General features: G+C 46.0%; 2 protein-coding genes across 2 annotated transcripts in view; both read right to left on the bottom strand.

Moving 5' to 3' along the window:
- LOC135829047 (uncharacterized) overlaps positions 1-8515 on the bottom strand; it is a 33905-nt gene extending 25390 nt beyond the window's left edge. The window contains exons 1-2 of the mRNA XM_065341453.1: positions 8327-8515; positions 1897-2070 (exon numbers count right to left, since the gene is read on the bottom strand). Coding sequence (XP_065197525.1) covers positions 1897-2070; positions 8327-8396 — 244 coding nt within the window. The 5' untranslated portion in view covers positions 8397-8515. The remainder of the gene's footprint in view (positions 1-1896; positions 2071-8326) is intronic.
- A 2714-nt stretch (positions 8516-11229) lies between these two features.
- LOC135829046 (uncharacterized) overlaps positions 11230-16937 on the bottom strand; it is a 93246-nt gene continuing 87538 nt past the window's right edge. Inside the window, exons 20-22 of the mRNA XM_065341452.1 lie at positions 14937-15202; positions 14430-14499; positions 11230-12698 (exon numbers count right to left, since the gene is read on the bottom strand). Of these exons, the coding sequence (XP_065197524.1) occupies positions 11903-12698; positions 14430-14499; positions 14937-15202 (1132 nt within the window). The 3' untranslated portion in view covers positions 11230-11902. The remainder of the gene's footprint in view (positions 12699-14429; positions 14500-14936; positions 15203-16937) is intronic.

Here is a 16937-nt window from a genome sequence, read left to right as displayed (position 1 = left end):
TTCGTTTGACTTAGTTCTAGCACTGGGATACCAATAATGCCGCTGCTGCATAGTGTTCGAAGCTGGTGTTCAAAGGCGAGAATTGCACGTCGCGTTCGCGTCGCGTTCATTCACGGCAAAATAAGTCGAGCCTATTGTGGAGTCTGAGACTGTTGAGCCTTGAAGAACGAGAACGAGACTCTGGGCAGAATGAGGCAGAAAGATGCAAGGGGGAAGTCGTGCTTATGCCCGAAGATGTCCTGGTAGGACGAAGGCATGTGTCACATGCTTTTATTTGTTGATTTCCGCCTGGCATGGTCACCTCGACGTTCGTGATAGATGCTCACCCACTACTGATCGTCGAGGTGTCCTTGTCAGCCACGTAAACTATTCCTTCTTGGACATCGTCGATTGAATTCTCTGGGCGTGTTCGGATCGTGGAGTTGAGTTTACTACATGAAAGATTGTATCTAGTCTTCATGTTTTCATTATCCATCTATATTTGTGTTCGTATTTTTGTGTTGTCCGATCTGTCTTGTGTTGGAAACATTGCTGCATTGCGACAGTACTGCGCGATTGACTGTGTGAGGATGCCACCTTTGAAGATACAGTCTGGTTGTACATATTGTCTGTGTAAATTTTACATTATGTTATATTTATTCCATGCATACACCATAAAATCCACAAAACACAACCCAATTGTCACAGCGACTTCTATTTTCCCTTCAATATCACTGCGGTAAGTCCTAGTTTATACTACTGGACAATGAATCTCATTCTGTGAACTATGTGTTCCCAGACTTGCATGTATTCACTGAATACATGTTCCGTTCTTGAACCATGGTGCAGAATACATGCGTATTTGTACTACTCAAATCTGTGGACAGCAACAGTTTCGCTCTGTTAGAGCCCTTCAGCACAGCTCAGAGGACCGAAGCGCAGCTCTTCGCACTGAAATACGTTGCCGTGAAGCAAAGCATTTTTATAAAGGGCTGCAAACCCCGCCAAGAGTGCTCAAAATGCTCCACGAGCAGCGAGCGTTGCACAAGGCGAGCGGCCAGGGTTCGCGCTAAGGTAAAAGTGCTCAACCTAACTACATTGCGGACTGCTAGGGAGCATAATACTAACATCTGTGGACAGCAACTGTTTCGCTCTGTTAGAGCTCTTCAGCACAGCTCAGAGAACCGAAGCGCAGCTCTTCGCAATAAAAGACGTTTCCGTGAAGCAAAGCATTTTTATATAGAGCTGCAAATCCCGCCAAGAGTGTTCAAAATGCTCCAAGAGCAGTGAGCGATGCACAAGGCGAGCGGCAAGGGTTCGCGCTAAGGTAAAAGTGCTCAACTTAACGACATTGCTGACTGCTAGGGAGCATAATATTCAAATCTGTGGACAGCAACTGTTTCGCTCTGTTAGAGCTCCTCAGCGCAGCTCAGAGGACCGAAGCGCAGCTCTTCGCAATGAAATACGTTCCCGTGAAGCAAAGCATTTTTATAAAGAGCTGCAAACCCCGCCAAGAGTCCTCGAAATGCTCCAAGAGCAGTGAGCGTACGTATTTGTACTATATTTCTACAATTACGAAATGCACCAAATTGTTCTTATATACTAAGTAAAGTAAGATAATGCAATTATCAATGGTGGGTTTGTGTCATAGTTGTGTCCTGCAAAGATTATACTAAAAAATCTAAGGGAGATACACTTCAACAGGAAACAGGACAGCTTTTTCTTATTGATAATTGCAAAATGTCATGTATCGATGCCTCTCTAAAAAAACTCATACGACGCCAAACATATCGGTGACCTCAAAAATCAACATAAGCACTACCCAAGGAACAAATTCCCAAGCTTAAATAAACTTTTATTTTTATTTTTGGAGTTTGGTGGTCGGAGCCTCCTTAAAGAACATGCTCTAGTACTGACCTAGACACTTGGGTAAGGCTGTGCTCCACTGGGCACTACTGTCACACAACAGTTGTGAGATTCCTTGCAAAACAAATCCGGGAAGGCATTGAACGGTTGCGTTTTGTCCAGGATAGTATGTGTCTTCTGACATGTTAGCACCTGCTATCACTGGTAAACTGCAATCTCGTGTTTCTGACAACAAGAAACAAAACAGCAGATCACAATAACAACTTCATGTAATGCAACTGGATAACATTATACTTAATATGGAAATGGTTTGTGGAAACTTCGGCAGCACTTGAAAAATGATGTGTTTCTTCCTACATGGGAGCTAGCTCTCTTTCCGGCTGGTTTGAATTCTCAGTGGACTGACTGACATATGCGATCCATATCACACGAGAAATGCGTCGAGCCTTCCACTCGGCCAACACGCAACACACCGCAGCCATGTGTTCAAGAAGCAGTGCAGGGAGTGATGCTGTCCTACAGGTTTGCCAAGTGGACTGTGTGATGGGTCGCTCGCGAGCTGGCAGTTTTGGGTGAGTCAAGTGTCAATATCTGCAAGTAGCGTATGTGCCATGCGTGAGAAACCACTAGAGCCTAAATACCGCCCAAGTCGTTAATCCTAAGGTCACAGTGCTTTGCTCATGCGGATATGTTCCTAGCTGTTGGAGATGGCAGCGTTTTTACAGCTACTGGACCTTAGTTTTGCGCCCGTCCAAGAGTGACTCTGACTCACATTTCCACTTAGGGCTTCACGAGGTGCTCAGCAAACTGGGAACACGGCATCACTGTAGCTTTTTTATCTCTAATTATGCTTGGGCAGCTATGAACCGCTCAGCCCCAGGATTTTCATTAGCCTAATCAAGCTCAAATGATCAGGGGAGAATTCCTTGGAAACCTGTGTGTTGATAGAAGACGAAAACACAAGGTTACTTCATAACTCATTTCCCTGTGTTTTCTTCTTCTAGTTTGCATTTAGTACAGGCTCATTATCCGAATTAATTTTTGCACACCTCATGAGCCATCACGAACAATACTGTGAAAAGTATGTCGTGTGAAACTACTTTTTATCATAGTCAACTCGTCCACAATAGCGTCACACGTGAGGAGTACCATTAGATATTGGCGTATGGTTTTGTACAATTCGTCGTCGCAAAGCATCTCCCTTGCTTTATCTCTGATATTGCTGACCCACCCAAGTTGGATCGTGTGTTGCTTTGCTGCTTCGAATTACAGTTAAACTACATTGTCATGTTTTTAACTGGTCTTGGCATCGTCCTGAAACAGTCGGCATTCTTTTTTTGCCGTGGGACTGACTGTGTTGCACTACTTCTCACACCTTGCACCCCACTATGCTACCGGTAGCTCGGGCACATTGTCGCTGCACTCACCTTCCCCGCTTCAGTCCTACCTAACCGTGAACCTTCCAAGTTGGAAGGCTGTTGGTTTGCGTACTGGACATGTGTTAGAGCTAAGTCTCAGGTGTTTGAATGTCTAGCCTGTCAGTTTTGTGCCCTGCTACAGCACTTTCTGACACCTTGTTATCTTGTTACAGTCGTGGATAGTTGCTTCATAACTCGTTTCCTGGTGTTTCCTTCTTTTATTTTACATTACATATTACTGGATCATTATCCGAGTTAACAATGTGTTTTTGTTTTTGTTGTTTTTCGAGCAAGGAGGGGTCATGTCTTGCAGATGTGGACCATGTGGATGGGGGTGCGAGGGTTTCACATGTGCTCTGGAGGACAGAATCTTAATCAGAGTGTACACGTTTCAGTTCAATACTTCATCATGGTGGTAAGCCAGTATAAATTTCTCAATTTAAAGGTATTTTAGACTTCTGTCATTAAGACATGTGTTCCCTAATGCTAATGAAATATGTCCATAGTTGCATAGCACAGCAGATCAGGCCTGACACAAAGACAATTGAGAATACGAAACATACATTCAGCCATACAAACAGGTTGACAGACAAGCAAGACAGAAGTAAAGTATCCCTTTTGAAGTGCTGACTACTTTGAAGTAGCAGGACTAGAACGCAAACGAACTTTTTAACAAAACTTCTCACCTTTTCGGAATTGAAGGAATACACTCAGCTTCGTTTCAGCATTGTGCCATGCTGATACGATGTGCGAGCGCTTTCCAAAGGCATTATGGTTAAAGTCACTGTGAGCTTGCTCTGTACTTTCGTGAACAGAGCTGACTTGTTTGCAGTCAGGATGAGTGACATGTGCCTATCATCTCGCAGCTTCTCCAAGTTGAACAATCTTTGGAGTGTGATGCGTAGCAGATGTTGAAGGATGATAGATCAGTTGCGGGTGTTGAGAATGAGACTGTGAACTTTCTTAAATCAACCATACCTCCAGTGTCGAAGGCCTTTGCAAGATCGAGAAAAACTAAACCAACATGGTAATGGGCGTTCCGGGCGGTGTGGATGTCTTGCACAAGGCGAGTAACCTGGTACTTGGTGGAGTAACCCAGACAAAAGCCCAACTGTGCTGGCGAACGTGAAGCGCGAACATGATCATAAATGATGTCACATACAACACGTTCGCACACTTTTGATAAAGTAGAGAGCAATGAGATAGGGCGATAGTTGCTGGGGTGGTGCGTGGTCCTCTATTTTTGTAGGTGGCCACGACTACCGCAGTTTTCCACATGCCTGGAAATTTTCCCTCGCGAAATGACATATTCAAGATAATTGACACAGGATAGGCAACAGACGGAGCAAGAGCGCTCCAAACTTCATTGATAATTCCGGCTTGACCAGGGGACTTGCCAGATTTTAGATAACGGAGATATTTCCTCACTTGGTCTGTACCAGTCCACAGTGATAGGAGGGACCCAGGTATTGAGGGTGGAGGGGTGAGTGGTGGTATAGGCCACGTAGGGTCGTCAGGAAGTCCAAACGACGTAAACTGCGTGTTCAATATGTCTGCTTTGTCTGCGGGATCTGTTGCTACCGTGCCGTCTGCAGCTGTCATTGATCAGATCAGCTCCCGACTACAATTCTTACGGAGATGGCGGAGAAATTGATGGAGACTAGGGCGATCATGGGAAGACAGGGTGGCATAAACCAATTTTACATACTGACGATGAATGGTACGCGACAAACATTTCACTTCGTTACGCTTGCGCTTAAAAGCAATGAAGTTTTCACTGGTTGGATACTTCCTATAAAATGCTATTCAAATCTCGCTTCAGGTTCACAGCGCACTTGAGGTCTGGAGTTATCCAGGGTCGGGATGCATCCCGCATAGTAGGATGAGGCCTAATGTAGTCTCTTGTCCGCGGAATAACTTTGTAAGGCAATAGATGACGATGGAATGCTGACTGTAGTAAAGCATCAAACAGGACATTGACATCATCAACATCAGAATGCCGATGAAGTAATGACCAGTCCGACCTAGACAAGTCTTCATTCACAACCTGCCAGACACGGGTAGGCACTTGTTTATGCCTGTACTGAGCCTGGGGATGGAGGGACTATTTAGCAGTCGCTTGTGGTGTCGGGCACGATGCATAGTTGAGCGTACAAACAACCTGCAGATGATCAGATGTGCCAAGAGGTGCTGCATGATCGAGTGAGAGGACATGTCGGGGTTTGTTGGTTACCAACCAGTCAAGACACGACTTCGTTCAGTAAGTTCTAAGCCGCAACCACACTACGTACAAAATCAAGTGCACGGTTGCATTCAGTTTTTCGATAACGCAATTTTGCATCCACCATGCTATTCAGCACGAGGGTCCGCCGAGGAATCCTTGCGTTATGTCCACGTTTCTGGGTCCCAGAAAGTATCGCGCTGTGAAAATGTATGTACTACATGGAGTGGTTTGAAAAAGAGTCGCGAGAGCCTTGACATACACGTTCAAGGCCTCGGACATCTCCTTCTCTCGGATGGTCAGCTACAGGCTGTAATTGGGCCCTGCTTCGTCTTCTGATACGCTGCCCCAAGCTGCATGAATTTCTCAGTTCGTGATCATCAGCGAAGTACAATGTAGTTGCGCGGCATCTCGGAACTAACAACAGCAAGCAAAAGGAGTGTCCGGAGATTACACAGAAAGAAAAGCCCTGGCAGATGAAATCTCAAATACTACTACAAACAAATGAAACTGACAAGGAAACCGTGGACACAGTGTAAGCCTCAACAAAACAACATCTACCCGTATGAAGAACAAAGCGAAATGCAAGGAAAAGGCGAAAAGTTGCTTTCTACAGGGTCACCAGGTTTGCTGAAAAGAAACGCAGCACGGTTTGCGTTTCGCACGAGTTTCTTTGACGACATAAGCAAAAAAAAGTTGCATTTACGCAGTTTTCTACCTATTGTGATTACAGTCTAAGAACGCGACACCACCGTCCCAAACGGCGTAGACGGCCAGCCCCGGGAAAATAGTCAGCCAACCACGATTGAACTGTGTCAGCCCAAGCAGCTTGCCAAATAAGGGGCAGCAGATCCAGAGCGTGCATTTGCATCGCGAGGGGATCACCTTGTGTAGGGCCCTCCTACGACAGAATACACTCCCCATCGATGGCCGGTTCACGGTAGGTATTGATCAGGACTGTGGCCAAGGTGGGTACAACGGGGAACATTGAGCAAGCAAACTTGACGATTCAATCTGTGTAAAGCATTTGATGTATCGGCCATCAAAATGCCCTCCGTATCAGGGCGGGAAAATATTGTCTGCATCTCGTGCACGCCCGGCTCCAACCGACGATCTAGACCGGCTCATAGCTGGGCACAAACCACTGGGTTCGCGAACCTCAGGACCAGCAACCTGGAGAATTGCTTTGGCTATTATTCTGAGAGCGCGTATACCATTACAGAGTTGTCCAGCACGGGCAGAGTTGTTGATATTCGACTTTCCTCGCCTGGTGCAGCTCCCATGCATCATGCATTGGGCCCAAAGTGGCTAGTAAGCAGCGCGCGCATTTGGCAGCTGGCTACGGCATCAAGTGACGTGAGACGGTAAACTTCAATGCTCTTGTGCCATCATCGCTAATTCGCAATAATTATACTAACCAGTCCTAGGTTGAGGAATTGGCAAAAGGAAACCTTCTGAAGAGAACATCGACTGTCAACAATACTCAAACGTATTATATTCATAATGCTTAACTTTCTGTGCTGTTTCTTGACGTTTGGCCACTTCTTGTCCCCCCCCCCCCTCTTACTCCCTTGCATACGTTCTTGTCCTCATGAAGCATTTGGAAATCCCTCAAGGCTTCGGTCTACCCCCCCCCCCCCCCATCCCACCAGTGGAGCTCCTGGACGTAGAAGAAAATACTTTCTATACTAACCAGCTAATTGCGATCCTTCACCGCCACCACTGCCTGCATATGGAGGCAAGAAAGTCGTAATCGACTTCACTAATTCTGACGCAAACCATGACAATTATTTCTTTTTTTCCTTTTTATCAACATGCAATGCACTGTATGTCAAATTAGGAGTAACCTGCTTTCCACATCTAGAAGCTAGGTATGGCCTTGAGCAGTTGGCGCAGATTCGCGATGCCGGTCCATAAAATATTTCTTGGCGACCTACCAGATTGCTGTTTTGGTGTCATCTTACTTCCGGACAAACCATTTGATTTTGTCAGTGTTCGAAAATCGTGGACACAGTTCAGTGTCATCCACCCTCTTGACACTTTCATCTGGAATGGGATGCAGCACTGGTGTGCCCATTGGACGTCGCATGCATTGCTCACAATGTCGTAGCAATTGTTTAACGATTGTTCTGCTGGGTACATATACAGCCAATCCAGACACGTGTTCCGGCGACTCCGTGTCCACGAAAAATCAGATTTAATGTTGAAACAACTTCACCGTGGTCCGTCCATTCAATGTACACTGTGACAGGTTGTAATTTAAATATATTGTCGACCATACACCACACAACGTGATCTAAATCCGCTTCAAATGAATACTGCGCAGTGATCGGTGTTAATCCTCGGCCAAATTATCACCAACCGTTTCAGTGGAATGGAACTGTACTGGGTCGAAACATAGAGGCTAAGCCAAATCAAGTTTAAAATATCATACTAAAAGAATTTTGAAGAGGGGCTGATGCTTCCTGCAGCTTCATCTGTGAAAATAATTCGGGTGGACACACCCATTCCCATAGCTCTGCACATCACATCCGAACCAGTTCCGTTATTTTTACAACGTTTTGGCACTTCTTCCACGGTATTCATTGTTATGACGTGACGATGGCCATGTGCCGAAACGTCGGAACTGGTTCGGATGAGATGTGCAGGGCTATGTTAATGGGTGTGTCCACCCGAATTCTTTTCACATACTAAAAGAAGTCTCTTTTTTTTCAAATATATCCTCCTGCCTGTCTGCACCATTTCTCTTTCTTTCTATCTCTCTCTTTTTCTTCTCCCTTCTTTCTCTCTCTTTCTCTCCGCTATGACTCTCTCTCTCTCACACTCTCCAAACTTTACCTACCTGCAGTGGATAGTGATATTGCAAGGAGCGCATTTAGGAGAGTCAGGAGGGCGTGTAACATGGCTGCCATCCCTGGCGTTGAGCTCCTGCCTTCCCTGTCCCGAACTACGATGATCTGTAGTTCCTGGCTTCCCGTACGACTTCAAGAATATATGCCAATTCTCTGGCAACTAATGAACCAGGAAATGAGGAGAGATTGTTCGCTGGAGCAGCCTTATACTGAGACAGGCTATTGACTTATCGTTGTTAGCCTGCACAATAACACGGCATTGCCTGGTTCTGGGAAAAGCCAACGCTAGCTCAGCTTTGCCTTCTGTTGATATCTTAGTCTAGGAAGCCACATACTGGCCAATTAGGCCAAGCGATATTTCGGCAACCAAAGAGTCCACTATACTGATGTCAGTTTCGTAAATATGTGATCTTCGCAATTCCGTCTGAGGCGGGACGCTTGGGTCCAATGCTGACGTGGCGTCTGCTTCGCAAGCCAATATTAGGGAAAGGCAATTTCGCCAAGCCTGGAATTTTGAAAATGGCAAGCACCCTACTGCTTTGGACAAGACCGCTTGTCGCCAGTTTTGCTTCTCTCCAAAGTAAATGTATCCAGGACGTGTCCGAGGACATCTAATAACTTAATCAGGATGACCCAAAGGCAAATCGCCTATCGAGGGGTTCACCGCATTGAATGGTTGTTATTATTCTAACAATGAATGGCTGCTCAGGCTCTCTGAAACACCCTATGTTCCATTTCTTCTCGTAATGCTTGTCTACCTCTATCAGTCTGTCTCTATTCCGCTGATACTCAGACTCGTACATTTGCATTCACTGTGTCAGATCGGGAGTGTCGGTGTCTCAGACGCTACTCCTGAACTACATGCTTCTCGTAAAGTATCAACATCGCTCTTCAAGTACCGTCATGCTGATTCCGTGCAGTACATTTTGGAACTCTAGTCGGAACGGGAGCCCGTCGTCAACGATTCCAGCATTGTTCTGTGCCAAGGAACTCCTATACAGGAAACCATCCCTTATATTTGTTTGCCGCAATGTCCAAGACGACGTCACCTATTCCACACTTAGGTGATCATTCCGCTGATGGAGTAAGAGATCCCTAATTATTCCATGGCTACGCTCAATGCCAGAGGGACAAGATCGCTAAGAGTTCAGTCAAACAGGCAAATGAACGACGATTTTAGTTAACACGCTTTGTTCTCAGAACTAACAGTACTATCACTTGACCTACCGGCAGCCAGCCTCCTTTGTGCAGCGGCTAATGAGAGGGTCCTAACAAATAATTTGGGAGAACTATGCAAGTACTGAATACTCAATAAAATTAATGTCGTTTTTTATATAATCCACGACCTCTAATGACGTTTTTTTAATCCACGACCACTGATGCAACCGAATAACAAACTCAACATCATGCGTACCTACCTTTTAAAGTACTTCGAAGTACGTGTGTTATGTTGTGAGAAAATGTCAAGAAAGGGATAAGAATATCATGTCAACGAGTCAAAATGTCTAAGCTGAGGTTCTGAGATTTTTAAACCGTCTTACGCATGGCAAGCACCGAGGTGACACCCAGCAGGAACCATGTGTTTCTGCTGCAAAGAATGTACATGTTGCATGATGCCCCTGTCCCTGAACAGACACTCATTGCCTGACACCAGTAGCGCGCTAACTAGCAGAATAGCAGTAGTACCCTAGACGAAAACATGGTATTCATGCGAGCAGTGGTCCTAACAGGCGAGTCAGACTACGGCCAACTGTGGCCACTTATCTACGACGCAGATCGACGTGTTTGATCCGCGATTCTGCATAAATACTTGAAACACAACTGCAACACCATGGAAATTCAAGTTCAGACGTGATGGTGGCAGCAGGAACCATGTGTTTCTGCTGCAAAGAATGTAGTATGATGACCCTGAACAGACACTCATTGCCTGACACCAGTAGCGCGCTAACTAGCAGAATAGCAGTAGTACCCTAGACGAAAACATGGTCTTCATGCGAGCAGTTGTCCTAATAGGCGAGTCAGACTACGGCCAACAGTGGCCACGTTTCAACGACGCAGATCGACGTGTTTGACCAGCGATTCTGCATACATATTTGAAACACGACTGCATCACTATGGAAGTTCAAGTTCAGACGTGATTTTGGCGGTAGTCTGAATTGCGTATAAACTAGCCAACACCCAGGCACGCATGTAAGCACCCGACTAGTACAGTGTAGCTCCGCAACTAACGAACTTCATAGGCTGGTTATATTTCCTACAGGCTCGACATTCTCACTTTTAACAAACTGTCTTGCTGTGAAGTTTCACGAGTGAGTGAGCTCCAGGTATAGCCTGCACTAACGCCTGTACTGTTGTAGAGAATGGCATGGTATTGTTCGTTATTTTCAAAAGCGGATCGCTTCCATCTAACAACACCATTCCTATGGAAAGATGCCCAAAGTGGTCAAATTCTTAACCGGACGTTGTAGTCAGCCACTCAGTTCAACGGTGCTCATGTGCAGCCAGAACTAATTTCCTGGTCTCCTTTAGTCCACTTAGCGTTGGCATTGCCAACCAAAGTACCTATCCACTGTACATGCATGCTCGCGTGTTTTGTGCAGTGAAATTCAGAAGTTCGTTACGAACGTGTACTGTCCCCCAGGCGATTACTGGACCAGTGATGAAAACACTCTAATCCGGAAGGTGAACTACAGTTGCGCCCAATGAAATCCGACCAAACGTGCAATCCTGGCGCCCTCAACTTTTACGGCCCTGGACGCCCTGGAAGTTGAACGAATGCGGCTGGGCCTACACATGTACACATACAATGATGTAATCGGAACTGGTGTAGGACGCCAGCTTTGCACTTCTGCTCGGATTTCAGTGAGCGCAACTGTACTACACTCATGTCCAATGTCAAGAAGAGGTTGGTGCGACTGCATCGATACAACACACAATTCCCCAATCAGGTATAATGAATGAAGAATGGGTGTAGGCAAGAAAGATGTTAAATGAATTAGAAATGTGCTTCGAATGCACTGGCTGGTAGCATGCATGACTGTAAAAACTAAATAAAATTTAATTCCTGTTGGGGTCAGGTGCTATAAAAAATATGGCATCAAAGAAGCAAACACTAGAATATATAGATTGATAAAAAATGAAAACACAGCGACACACAATCATACAGGTCTGAAGCTGGCAAAGGTACTCAGAGGCACTGATTCTATGGTCATGGAAGACCACAAGGGTGGTATTTTGAACAGTTCTGCAGCTGTATGGTCTACTCCATCACATAATATGGAACAGGAGTTCACGGGCTGCAGCGTTGCTTCTCATAATGTGGAAGTCATCGCCGCTACCCCAATGCAAAACGTGTTCACATATCATAATAATGAAATTGGTGTAGCAATATATGACCTGAATCAAGCAAAGGCATGAAATTAATAACCCAACTGATATTGGGAATCACGTGACTCATAACAATGTGCCTTAAGTCGGCCATTCGACTACAATTAAATCAGGGGAGACGCAAAAAACAATGCAGCATTATCATTCCAGGATCACAACTCTGTACCCAGGACGAAGATTCACTCCTCCGCTAGTTTGGTCTTTTCATCATCAACCTCATCCTTTTTCTGATTTCCGGTAAATGAGAAAGATGTGGTGGCTAAGTCCTCAGTCTGTGGTACAGGATTCGACTCCAAGGGTGTGCAGACAGCCGCAGGTGTGTCATCGGCCATAAACGACATGGAGTGGTCCAGAAGTGGATTCGGAATGACAGCGCTGGTGTCTGCTGAGCTTTCCTGCATGGTGCACGACTCTAGTGTGGAGCCTTTGAACGACGTAGTGCCTAGCGTCGGTGCTCCACTCCCGTACTGGGATTCCTGCCTGCCAAAACCGGAGCGGTATCCGCTGCGAACCTTGCCAAGGGTGCTGTCTCCGAAATCTGCAATGCGCTGCAGTGTGCCTTGGAATCTGAACGAGCCGGAGAACATCGTGCTGCCGTCGCGTCCCGACTTTCTCGACACGCTCTCGCTCCATTCCTTTTGCACATCTTTGGAGCGAACTGTGTGCACAAAGATAAACAAACCCTGCAGTGTGTTCAGGATGGCGAAGATATACTGCACAGAGATATGATCAACGACCACAGTCAGCACTCCAACCACCCAAGTAAGACCTAGCATCAAGGATAGAGACACGGTGATGCGAAGCAGGTAGAGCTTTCCGGATGTCTCCTGCTTTCGGCGAGCTGTCTTCACGTTTTGCGAGCGTTTCTTCAGCGATCTGATTACTGCGAAGAGAATGACACCATTGTAGGCGAGTGTTAGTGCCATCGGAGCTATGAAAGCACCGTAGAATGCTGCGTCATTCGATATCCAGCAGCTGTACAGGACGAAGAGAGCAAGATGGCAACAGCACATGCAACTTGCTGCTTAAACAGTGGGTTATATAATCTGTCTTTCACCAGCACAGTAATGCCACAATAGCAAATATTTGTAGAGTTCGGTGACCACACTCCTAAGCTATATAGTACAAAAGGATGAGCACACTTCTATACCGGAGCCAGATACTGCCTTTTAAGAATCAATGGCTGTAACCACCTAATATCACTGGATATGGCAAAATTTCGGATTTTTTTCAAAGTTGACTCCTTTTATCCTAGGGTGGGCCATGTTCGCCCACAATGATGGTTTAGGCTGTGTTTACATTAGAAATTTCAACCCGGCTCGAGTTCAGCTCGGGTTGAAAGTCTGTACGATAGACGAAATAGGTGAGCGTTAACATGAAGACAGTTGACCCGGGTCAAATACTGATATGCCACCAAAAGTCCACTTCTAGAGTCCTGTATGGTCACGTGAATCTGTTCGCGTGCGATTTGCATGTGCAGTGCTGTTCAAACCTGGCGCGAGATACGCACAGACGTACGTTTGTACGATTTTCTTGACAGGGTTGATTTCAACCCTCCTCCCCCCCCCCCCCCGATGGCGAAATTTCAACCCGGGTCAAGCGCAATGCGTCATATAAACGCGCCATTCATTTTGTGTGCATGGCGGGTTGTAATCTGAGCCGGGTCGAGCTCAACCCGGGTTGAAACGCCTCATGTAAACACAGCCTTAGTCCAGAGACGAGTTTCACATGCGTGTGCCACCCTCCCATCAAAAAAATCAAAATTTCACTCAGGTTGCTGTGAGCCCACCTACTTTCGATTCATGTGTGGTGACATAGTGCATTTTTTAGGTACCGGGGGGGGGGGGGGGGGGCACGGCTGTGCCCCAAAGAGAGCCTCCTTTTTAGATTCTTCATTTTCCAGCTGGAATGCAAACCTGAAATCCTCGAGTACAAAACTGCCATGTCGTAATTTTCTACTTGTACGACAAGACATGGACGCACATGTGAAACTCACGTGCACTAGCTGCCCAGTACTCCAGAACCATCTAATAGTAATATAATTATCTTTATTTCAGGATTACCCAAAGGCTGACGCCTATGGGGGGTGGGGGGATCTCCTAATTGTGTATATACAATGAACATTGGAGTTGGGAAAAAGAGAAAATGTGCAAAATGAGTCAGGGCCATCTTGCGCTACTGTTGCAGTCCTTGCTGATGTTGCTCGAGAGCGATAACTTGCCGATTTTCGTTTGTTTTTTAGCCATATCTAAGGAACGCAGCGTTTCTGGACAAAAACTTTCACAGTGGGTGAATGAGGTCCACCTAGGGACAAATGGAGGGAAACTGGAAAGTTGGCCATGTCCAGTGATATTTGGTCATTATTGATATTGACTCATAAAAACCGATTGAGTGTGTAATTACTGAAAGGAACTAGGTAAGCCAGTTGAATGAAAGGGAACAAGGGCAATGCATTTTTAAGCAGATGTTTTTAGCTGTTGCACAATTTTTTTGAAGTGAAAGGGGGGCGGGGGTGATATTTGGAAGGAGATACAGGCAGGAAAAGAAGAATTCAATTTGGGAATAATCGATTTTGCAGAAGACCTTCTTTCCCTTCTTGGGTACTATTGACTTGGTCTCATGCAGAAGTCTGTGACATCATCCAGCATGCACATATCCAGAAAACAGGACACAAGAACAGTCATATTTCTACAAATCAAAACTCACAAGTTTTCGTTACCATACGCCGTCATGTGTGTAGATGCAGCTGTCACCAGCACCACTAACACCGGTACAGCTACACATAGGGAAACAAGTGGAAAATCTGTGCTAAGTTGGCAGCTTCATATCAACTTCAATGGATGCACATTTTCAACGACGTATAATACGTAGAAGACGAACCATTAAAAATTTCCGCTTATCCCCCCCCCCTCTCTCTATAATAGCCTTAGATAATGGTATCAGCCATCCATGCCCAAACAAACCAGATTCCTCTGTGGCATTGACAAGACTCACTTCAGATCCAGTCTATTCATCGACACAACCTCTCCTTTATGCACCCCTTGGCCAAGCACCCCTGGCCAATTCCGGTTGTAAAATGATAAAAGTTGTCAGCCGTAAAACAAATCACATGAAAGCATCGAGTTCATAGAGATCTGCGATACTCATGTTAACCTGTCTACTTCTGCAATGGCATGCCATACGCACAGCGTGCCAGACAGTTCTTGACCTTACAGAAAATCAGAATCAATAGGTTGCGGAGCAGAGTTGCAGCTTGTCCGCCGAAGACAATCACCAGCTGGGTGTAAATTAGAGTTGCATCTGCTGACATCCACATGAACGCCATCAGCAGGAGTGCATGGAGAACCAAAGCCACAGCCTGACACAAGCCCTTGCTCCACGCGGCCGGTGCTACTGCCGACACAAACAGCAACAGTGCGAGGAAGAGAGTGATGCAGAGTCCAAACATCAGCTTTTGGTGGCTGCGGGAGCGAAGTTTCCTGCGTTGGATGAAAGAACACAAGAACACAACATGAACCACAAGAGAAAAGAAAACATAATCCAGGTTTCAGCTTCATAACCCTGATTGTGTAGATTGCAAAGATTGTTTTAAAGGTATGATGGCTTCACTCTAGCGAATTCATCCTGCTAACAATACAAGCACGCCACAAATATTCCAAAAGTGAAACAAGTATATTCCGCACAGATTATGTTACAATAGACCAATCCCGAAAAGATTGTCTGGGTTCGAAAGGGGGCATGTCAACTGATAGTACACTGTACAACACATACATGGCACTACCTGATCAGCATGCGGCACAGGACGTGTTTGATAGTTCACGTGTGACTGCGAGGGTAAGTACACGGTTTTCTCGTTAGTTGCATGCAAGAGAGACGATGCGACAGAAAGCAAAGCTCTTTGTAGTTTTCTCTCTCACACTGGTAATGGTCTGCTGTTGGAGTGGAAATGCTAAGACATAATCCTTGTTTCGCTCTTCTGTGTAGTGTGAAGAGATCAACGAACATGTAGAGCTCACTTTGATGAAGTAGGCAAGGCTGTGAGCGCTGTGGCTCAAAGCGATAGGCCCTAAATCTTACGAGATATTTCAAGTGCTATTGTTTGTTGCGAGCGCTTCGTTTTCGATGAATCTTGCCTCTTTCCTGGCAGCTGCCCTCCTAAAGAATCAACCATGAAGTGACTGTACTCATCTGCAGCCGATCAATGTTATATTGCACAAGAAGATATCGTTTTCGCCAAGCCAGTGCCCCGCCAAAGACCATCGCCGTGTTACACCGTCGGAACGAGTTCATGATGAGAAACATCATTCGCGCGAGCGTGATGAAGAACTATTTCGAAAGACAACATAGTCTTTACCCCCGGGGCGACAACTATGTGCACATCCTGCAAGGGGAGAACGTCACCAGCGACATCAACGAAGACGACGGCAGTATTTCGGAAACCTGGAGTCAGCAGAGGTCGTCAAGCTCCTCCGCGACCCGGTACATGTACAGTATAGGTGACATGTCAACACGATCGAGCGTGTGGAAACACAGCATACACTGTAGTAATGTTGCGAGAGTTTGCGGAAGGAGTCCAAGTCGGGAAATCCATCAGCTCCAAAAGCTACCTGTAGGTGGGCGATGAGACTCCAGCTTCAGACTACAACAGTCAGGACTTGTAAATAGTTGAACTTTGTGAAGCAGCAGATCGAGAAGTAAGCTGAAATCGTAGCTGTTGCAGTATGTCGGCGCTATGTAGCTTGCATTTTTTACGGAGAGTCGATCGCCAAGCGAATGTTTCTCTCCTCACCGAGATCTATCTAGCCTCCAAACTCCGTCAGGGTCTGCCTAAGGTACCGAAGGTCCTTTGACTAGCTGCTGGCAGGACTCCATCAAATCCTCTAGCTTCAGCTCGGCGATCAAAAGTCTCTCTCTCCTCCGCCATGAGCTGACACACACAAACTGAATACAAAACGATGCACTTCACACTTGCTGGCTTGCACGCGTGCCCCCTTTCACGAACCCGGACAATCTTTTCGGGATTGGTCTATTGAAAAACAAGAGGCTGACTATAAAGGGTGCACAATGATCATGAATGTTACGAGGAGATTCGTAAAACTCCAATTGGAGTTCGTTGAGGCTCCTCCTCCTTCACTCCTCTCCACATTCCTGATCACTGTGCACCCTCCACACCCTCCCAGGCGGGCAGGCCAATTTGTGTGTCTCTTTTACCTT

The sequence above is a fragment of the Sycon ciliatum genome, chromosome 13 (assembly GCF_964019385.1).
Source record: "Sycon ciliatum chromosome 13, ocSycCili1.1, whole genome shotgun sequence".
Lineage (NCBI taxonomy): Eukaryota > Metazoa > Porifera > Calcarea > Leucosolenida > Sycettidae > Sycon > Sycon ciliatum.
This window is presented reverse-complemented; position numbering and strand designations above follow the sequence as displayed.